Source organism: Peromyscus maniculatus, chromosome 17, assembly GCF_049852395.1.
Source record: "Peromyscus maniculatus bairdii isolate BWxNUB_F1_BW_parent chromosome 17, HU_Pman_BW_mat_3.1, whole genome shotgun sequence".
Lineage (NCBI taxonomy): Eukaryota > Metazoa > Chordata > Mammalia > Rodentia > Cricetidae > Peromyscus > Peromyscus maniculatus.
The window spans coordinates 39,977,473-39,986,189 of record NC_134868.1 but is presented as its reverse complement, the minus strand read 5'-3'; the positions used below and the strand labels follow the sequence as shown (position 1 = coordinate 39,986,189).

The 8,717-nt window shown below is 51.7% G+C and overlaps 1 protein-coding gene across 1 annotated transcript; it reads right to left on the bottom strand.

Annotated features, from left to right (window-relative positions):
* Positions 1-3,741: 3,741 nt before the first annotated feature.
* Positions 3,742-8,307, bottom strand: LOC143269049 (uncharacterized). Its single transcript, XM_076553539.1, has 2 exons — positions 7,864-8,307; positions 3,742-5,222 (listed from the first exon to the last, which is right to left on the bottom strand). The coding sequence occupies exons 1-2, from the start codon at positions 8,303-8,305 to the stop codon at positions 4,855-4,857; spliced, it is 810 nt and encodes a 269-aa protein (XP_076409654.1). The 5' UTR covers positions 8,306-8,307; the 3' UTR covers positions 3,742-4,854.
* Positions 8,308-8,717: the final 410 nt, after the last annotated feature.

Here is an 8,717-nt window from a genome sequence, read left to right as displayed (position 1 = left end):
TTGTTGTTGTTTTTGTTATTTTGTTTTGTTGGTTTTTGTTGGGTTTTTTTGGATTTTATTTTGTCTTTGTTTTTTGATTGTTTGTTTTGATTCTTCTCCCCTTTTATGCTTCCTCTTCTGTTAGCTAGGAATATTCAACTGTTCTAATTTGTCTCTGTTGTTTTTAAGGGTTGCCCTAGGTTTTAAAATATACATCTATACCTGACAAGCCCATCTAAACATCTCCTGTGCAGTATAAGAACATTATAGCAGTGTAGTCCCACTTTGTACCTTTATGTCTGACTTGGTCCATTTTCTGTTAAAGGAGCAACTGACACAGGGAAGTTACATTATGAAAAAAAAAATCACAGTTTTTCTAACTCAGTTCTAGAGGCTGTAAGTTTAAGATCAGGTGGTCATACCTCATCAGCTTCCAGTAAGAGACTCACTCACCTGACCTCGTGTAGAGTAAAAAACAGCAGGACAGCCCAGCACAGAGAGCCTGGGGACAAAGCAGTCAGCCCTTGAAAGAGCAGCTTGCTCTCCAGAGAACAACTTGATTCATGTGACAACTAATCTAGGTTCCTAAGAAAGCCACCAAGCCCTCTTAAAGGTCCCCCCCTTCCGATATATGAGTAATTAAGTTTCCATGGGTTTTGATGTGGAGAAACCACTCTAAACTATAGCACCAGCATCACCTGTATTTTGGCAGATTTTACAGGCACGAAATACAGTTTTGTTGTCTGTCTTTAGAGAAGTGTCTTTTAGCACAGGGATTCAGATCCTGACTTCAGAGACACTGGCATTCTGGGCTGGGTTAGTCTGGTATTGGGCTGTCCAATGCATCAGTATGGGGAGCCGCATCTCAGACTGCTTGCTGTCTCTTGAATATGTGCAGCAACGTCACAGCCATAGCAACCAAAGCAGCCTCCAGATATCGCCAATGTGACATGCAGGATACCCAGGATGTGGGTAAGAGGAAAGGAGACCCAGAGGTGGAGATTTGCCATTCTAGAACAACTAAACATAAGAACAGCAGACGCTTCGTTTTGCCTTCATGAATTCCGTTAACAGTGGGCCTGTGTTTTCACATCTGCACACTGAAGGTTGAGGTTATACTCTTTCTGCCTTAGGCCCTTCTTTTAAGGCCCTGCCTTAGGACACTGCTAAAAAGTGGGTCCCTGTTTCTGTTTGCCTGGGGAGGGGAGGAGGGGATCTGTTTTTACCTTTATTTTGAAAAGTATTCCATACGCATATATTATTTAGCTATATTAAGAGGCACAGAATTTGTGGTCAGCAGATATTTTGGGTGCAGCACCTTCACGCTGTGGCTCCATTTTCACCAAAGCCCAAGAGCCCCGAGAAAGCAATTCTCTGTAATTCTTTCTGCTCCGTTGTGTCTCAGTTCCCCTTCCTGTAACGCTTGCTTTTCCCTGAACGCCATCCGTATTTCATCCTGGTCCTTGGTGTTCAAGTCTCTCAGTGTATTCTTGAGTATGAAATGTTGAGGAGTTTGTAGTTCTTTCTCTGTTAAAAACTTGATGCTTATACCAGCTGCTTTACCGCTGCTGGGACAAGAGGCAGACAGGAGCAGTCGCTGAAGGAAGAAGGGTTTCTTTTGACCCCCGTCGGAGGGTGTAGCGGGTCCTAACAGGGAAGTCCTTACATTAAGAGCAAGAAGCAGCTGTTCGCATTGCACCCACAGTCAAGAACAGGGGGGAAATAAATACTGGAGCTCAGCTTTCTTCGTCCTTCTTATTCAGTGTGGGGCCCCAGGCCGTCCGTAGTCAGGGTGGTGTCACCCACATTTAGGGTACATGCTCCCTCCTCAGTTAAAACCTTTGTAGAAATGCCCTTATAGACACACTCAGGGGTGTGATCCTAAATCCAGGGGAACTGACTCTTCAGACCATCACTGGACTTGCTACGATTCCTAGATGGCTGACTTAGTTTTTGTCATAATTTTATAAAATTCTCAGTCATTAGCTCTTCAAATCCGCACCCCCTGGCACCCGCCCCACACCCTGCCAGAACCATGTTTATCTTCTTTTTGGATCCCAATTATCCTTATGTTAGAATCCTTGGTATTGCCCAACAATTCTTGGGTGTAACGGTCGGCAGCCATTTTTGCCCAGTCAACTGGACTTCTCAAGAAAACGTACAAAGAAAAATTTCATGCATCGCAGTCTTTGAGGGAAACAGAAAGAGGAGTTCTGGCCTCCACTGCACTATTGTTTACATGCAGGGACCTAAAACCTGTTAGGTCTCAAACCCAGGACAAATGGCCATCTAAGGTGCCTATTCAACATATCAAAGTGCACCTAGCTGCCAGGTTCTCCCAGAATCCCTCGGTCCTGCCTGTTACAGGGTATGACTGGCATACCCTGAAAGACCCCCGAAGGCAGTCTTCCCTCTGGAGAGACCCTCGCCCAGAGATCACACCGAGACCACGAGTCAGATGCAAACAGCAAGAGGCTTTATTCAGGAACACAGGTACCCGGGGCAACGCAGTCCCTCAAGAAGCTCAAGAGACTGGCGCGCCCACGGGCTGGAGCGGAGGGTTTTTATAGGGTCGGGCAGCAGGAGCACGAGGAGGGCAGGTTCAAACTCAGGGCAGTTCATGGTTTACAGGGTTCTGATTGGACGATTCAAATGAGGCCGGGTTCAAACTCAGGGCAGCTCGTGGTTTTTCCCGAGCTTGACACGCCTGCTGTCTGGCTCCAAGTTGTTTTTCTGACCTTTAGTACCCTTTTCTGGGGCCAGGAGGCCGGCCGTAGACACCCCGCGCTTTTCAGACCTTACTTGAAATGGCGTTAGGCTAAGCTAGTATGCTGGGGTCTTTCATTCCCCCATTTTCTTATCTCAGGGAATGGAATCCTCCATTCATGGGGAAGAATAGGGATGTGGCTCCATTCCCACCTGGTTGAGTCGTTGGTATTGTTGGGTCAATACCAAGGTCTGAACTATAGAAACACGTTCCCTGATAAATTGGACAAGTCTGTTTAGGATGTAGGGCCCGAGCGTCAGAAGGAGCAATAAAATCAGAAGGGGCCCTATAAGTGTGGAGATGAGGGTGGTGAGCCAGGGGGACCTTCCGAACCATCCTTCAAACCACCCCTGCTGTTCTTTAAAGAGTTTTTGTCTCTGTTCTAGTCTCTTTCTTAACTTAGCCATGCTATCCCTCACCACCCCAGTATGATCCGCATAGAAGCAACATTCTTCTCTAAGGGCAGCACATAACCCCCCTTCCTGCAGGAAGAGGAGGTCTAATCCCCTCCGGTTCTGCAGAACTACCTCCGACAGGGAGGTGAGTGACTTTTCCAAGGCACTCACGGATTCCTCCAGTGCCTGGATATCGGTATGCATGGCAACCTGGAGTTGTCGGAACTGGTTGGTTTCCATGAGGGCAGTGGTACCTGTGCCTATTCCGGTGGCGATCCCTCCCATTGTTAATCCACCTAGTATCAGGGCCAGGGTTAGTGAGACTGGCTCTCTTTTTATACGGGGGACCCCTGTTTCATATCGGGCATAGATATCTTCAGGTGTATGATAGACTATCCTGGGGTACAGTTCTATGAGCACACAATAATCGGCCGTGTTAGCTAGTATTGAGGGGGAGAGGCATGGTGTTAGTCCAGTGCTACAGGCCCAGTAAGTTCCGTTGGGAGCCACGAGATAATGGGGTCCTGGTACAAGTACCTGGGTGCGATTACACAGGTGTTGGTGGGTGTAGGGTACTGTCCCCAGACATAATTCCTTGTTCTGACACCTCGGAGATTGTGAGCTTATGCTGAGGTGTTGAGGCACATCCTGATGGGGGTGAAGAGGAATTGGTGAAGCTTCTGACTACGGCCACCCCCTCATAATAGGGAGGTGTGGAAACTAGGCATAACCAGCACTCCTGAGTCCGATTTGGGCTAGTAACATTGAGGGCTGAGTAAGCGCCCTCTATAAGATTCAATAGCCGGTCTCCCGTACCGGGTCTGGGTGGTTGGAGGGTGACTGGGGTTACAGCGGCATTCGGAGCCGTGCTTGGGCGAATGGCCGAATTGGGTCGGGTGGTAGCCCTCGGGGGTGCTGGAGCAGGTAAAGAGGGGCGCTTTTGGTCAGAGAGAACCTGGTTGGGGCCTATAGAGGCGGAGGGCTCCTCAATTTTAAGTTTAATCATAAAGGTAAATCCCTGGTCCTGTCCTGTCATGAAAAATCTAAGTCCCCATGTTTTTCCTTTAATCCAATCTTGTGTCATCCCCCTTCCTTTCTGAGTAAAGGATATGTTTAGGGGGTTGCAGGTGAAGTTTATACAGGGGCCCTCCCCCTCCCAGTATGTACTAAGCTCGCCTGGGAAACCCCAACAATGTGCTCGGGTGAGTGGGCGCCATGTGCGGCTTTCCCCTTGGGTAGTCCTTTTTACCCTAATGAGGTCCCAAGTGGATGAAGGCTTCCAATAGGTATTGCCAGTTGTTTCACATCCCCATGCTTTACAGAAGTAACTTTCATAACCCCCACATTGGTTAATCATCTTTCTGTCCCTACCATCCCGGGGGCAGACGTAGAAGGATAGTTGTGACAGGGCTGCCCTGGCTTCAGGGTGGCCACATCCGTATCTCCCGTCACTACATTTGCAAGTTCCCTTATCATCCTGACAGACGTCTGGTGCTCTGGGGTTCATGGGGTCAGTGGTAGGGATGTCCCAGTCCTCTGACCCTGCTGCTAATTGGCAGAGATCTGGATGTAAGTTAGGCCACCATGTAAAGGGGGTGTGAAAGGCGGTCGTTTGCCAGACCGTCTCCCCAGTTTGTGAGATGACCTGCGAAGTGAGCCTCTTAGCTAGGTGCGGGCTCTCTGCCGCCCTAGTCCCCTGGGGGTAGGTAGAGATTAAGAGGAGGGGGAGGAAGAGGAGCCGCGGGCCAACCTTATTTTTAAGGGGTTTCGTGTATGGCGCACTGTCCATGTTGACTTTCTGGATCCTGCTGGGTCGGGTTCCCTGGCAGCCTTCACATGAGAGGCGTGGATCCATGCAGCAATCCCGTCGACCTTGAGTGCAGTGGGGGTGGTCAGCAAGACAGTGTAGGGCCCCTTCCACCGTGATTCCAGGCTCTTGGTCTGGTGTCGTCGGACCCAAACGGAGTCCCCGATCTGGAAGGGGTGGGGCACCACCGGCTTGTCTAGCTGCTCCTGATAAGCCTTGGCCAGGGGCTTCCAGACCTCCCTCTGCACCAACTGGAGGGCTTGAAGATGTGCTTCTAAAGTAGGGGTGGTGGCAAGAGAGGAAATATCAGGATGGAGAAAGTTTACAACAGGAGGTGGGGCCCCATATATGATCTCAAAAGGGGTTAGGCCGTGTGGGCCAGGAGTATTTCGGGCTCGATAGAGAGCCAAGGGAAGTAGGAGCACCCAATCTCTAGTGCTAGTTGCAAGCGTTAATTTGGTTAAAGTCTCCTTAATTGTTCTATTAGCTCGTTCTACCTGTCCTGAGCTCTGGGGGCGGTATGCACAATGGAGTTTCCAATCAACCCCCAATAGTTTGGCCACCTTCTGACTTACCTGGGAGACGAAGGCAGGCCTGTTATCCGACCCCAATATTTGAGGCATCCCATACCTGGGGAAGATTTCTTCCAACAGTTTCTTTGTTCCCAGTCCGCCCCCATTTTCTTTGCTAGCTCATGGTCTTCTGGGCTATAGGGCACGGGGTCTCTCTCAGGCTGTGGTTCTTGTATAGCCATCAACTGGCTGTTTCCTGCTGGCTGGGAAGCCACTGTTCGGGCAGTCAGATCTGCCAGCCGATTCCCTCTGGCTACCGCAGAGTCATCCTTTTGATGCCCTGGGCAGTGGACAATACTGAGTTGGATCGGGAGGAACAGGGCCTTTAGGAGGTCTAGGATCTCTTTTTTTTTTTTGTTTTTGATTTCCTTACCCGTGGACGTCAGCAGGCCTCTCCGTCTGTAAATTTCCCCGTGGACATGTGTAGTGGCGAAGGCATATCTGCTGTCAGTATAAACTGTGAGCTTCTTACCTTCTGCCATCCGGAGGGCTTGGGTGAGCGCAATCAGTTCTGCGCGCTGGGCCGATGTCCCGGGCGGGAGCGGCGATGCCCATACCACTTCCGATTCGGTGGTTATAGCTGCTCCGGCTCTGCGCTCCCCCTCTTCCAGGAAACTGCTCCCGTCGGTGTACCAGACAGCGTCTGGATCCTTGAGCGGCTGATCTGTCAGATCAGGGCGGGTGCCATGTGCTTCGGCTAGAATCTGGAGGCAGTCATGCTCCTCGGAGGGGCTAGGCAGTGGCAGCAAAGTGGCAGGGTTAAGGGAAACTGTCGGCCCGAAATTTACCCGGTCTGAGTCCAGTAGTAAGGCCTGATAGTAAGTCATTCTGGCGTTAGAAAGCCATCTGTCCGGTGGTTGTCGGACCAAGGCCTCCACTGCATGGGAGGCCAGCACAGTCAATGGTTGTCCCAGAGTCAGTTTTCCGGCATCTTTGAGTAATACGGCAATGGCTGCCACCATGCGGAGGCATGGAGGCCATCCTGTAGCCACCGGGTCCAATCTCTTGGACAAGTACGCTACAGGTCTCCTCCAAGGTCCCAGTCTTTGCACCAGTACCCCCTTGGCAACACCTGAGTTCTCATCCACAAACAGCTCAAAGGGCTTGGTTAGATCTGGCAGACCCAGAGCCGGGGCCTCGAGTAAGGCCTTTTTGATCTGTTGAAACGCTTTCCGATGTTTCTCTTCCCATTGGAACATGGTCCCTGGTTTAGTGAGGGGGTATAATGGGGCTGCCAGGTCGGCAAAGCCAGGAATCCAAAGGCGGCAGTACCCAGCCGTATCCAGGAATTCTCGAACTTGGTGGGGGTTCCGAGGAGGGGGGATGGAGATTATCGTCTCCTGTCCCCGGTTTCTTAACAGGCAACAGAGGGGTGTTCCAAGGTGACTGGCAGGGCTTTAACACCCCTTGGTCCAGGAGCCTCCGAATATGGGGCTTGATCCCCTCATGAGCTTCCCGTGACATTGAGTATTGTCTGATTGAAACGGGAGTCGCGGAGGCCTTTAGTGAGATCATCAGCGGCGGCTGATCGCGTGCCAGCCCCAAGCCCCCAGTCTCTGCCCAGGCCTGAGGGAACTCTCTCAGCCAGTTCTGTAGCTCCTCAGGTGATTTCTCCGGGGGTTCTGCCTCAAACAAACGGTATTCTTCCTCTAAACTGAGGGCAAGGATTTGTAGGGGGTCTCCTTTAGGACCCGTGACTCTTGGTCCCTTCTCTTTACAGTTAGCGCATTGATCTTTATCAAGGGGTGGCCTCCTTCGCTCTCCCGACCTATCTCCCTCTCTCCGCTGTCCCTGAGACACAACGGCGGCCAAAACCTTTTTCATTTCCCTATGCTGTTTCTTGTCCCTTTCCTCTTGTTTCTGCCATCTCCTTTCCTCATGCTCCTCAGGAGTTTCTCTCTTATTGAACACTTTCTCTGCTTCCTTCAATAAATCTGGCAAACCTAGCGCCTGCAAACTTTCCAACCGCTGCAATTTGGTTCGGATATCTGAGCTAGACTGGTATATAAATGACAGGATGACACCTGGTGCTTACCCTGGGTCTTCTGGATCATACGGAGTGTACATCCTATAAGCCTCCTTCAGCCTCTCTAAAAATGCAGCGGGTGATTCTTCCTTTCCTTTCCTTCTCCTTTCCTTTTCCTTTCCTTTTTCCTTTCCTTTCCTTTCCTTTCCTTTCCTTTCCTTTCCTTTCCTTTCCTTCTTTCCTTTCCTTCTTCTTCCCTTTCCTTTCCTTTTTCCTTCCCTTCCCCTTCCTTACCTGAGTCAAATTGGTAGGCCTTCTGGCGGCCGCTCGGAGACCCGCTAAGAGCAACTGGCGATAGAGACGTAGATGCTCCCTACCTTCAGGTGTATTGAAGTTCCAGTCTGGGCGGGTCAAGGGAAAAGCGGCATCGATGATATTTGGGAGTTGGGTTGGCCTCCCGTCATCGCCCGGAACCTGCTTCCGGGCCTCCAGGAAAACTCTCTGCTTTTCCTCTACTGTTAAGAGGGTCTGCAGGAGCTGCTGACAGTCGTCCCAAGTCGGCCTGTGAGTCACTAGGATGGACTCAATTAGGCCGGTCAAGGCAACAGGATCCCTGGAGAAAGGGGGATTATGTTGTTTCCAATTATAAAGGTCTGAGGCAGAGAAGGGCCAATATTGTAACTGATGGTTGGGTCCTTCCCGAAGCGGGAAGGCTTTGGACTCAGTGGGGGGGCCGGCTCGGCGGCCCCTGAGGCGGCCCGCGATGGGGGACTGGACTGCTTCCTCTTCTTCCTCCGAGTCCCCAGCGAGCGGGGTCATCACGGGGGGGGGGGGGGGGGGGGGGGCGGCCGCCGGGGTCGCGGCCGGCGCCGTGACAGGAGGCGCCGCGAGCGTGACAGGAGCCGCCGCGAGCGCAGCAGCCGGGGTCGCGGCCGGCGCCGTGACAGGAGCCGCCGCGAGCGCAGCCGCCTGGGTCGGCTGGTAGGGCGGCGGTTCATTTACCAGCAGATCTACAAGAGGAGAGTTAGGGTCAGGGGGAAGGACAGGGGGCTTGGAAGGCTCCCTGTGGGGAAGGACTGGGTAGAGAGAAGAAAGGGGGTTAGGAGGCGCCGAAGGTTGGGGAGTGAGAGGGGGTTGTGGGAGGAAGGGCTTGACCCAGGGGAATGGGTTTTCAACCAGGGATCTCCAAATGGTGATGTAGGGAACCTGGTCTGGATGCCCATGGGGGCTA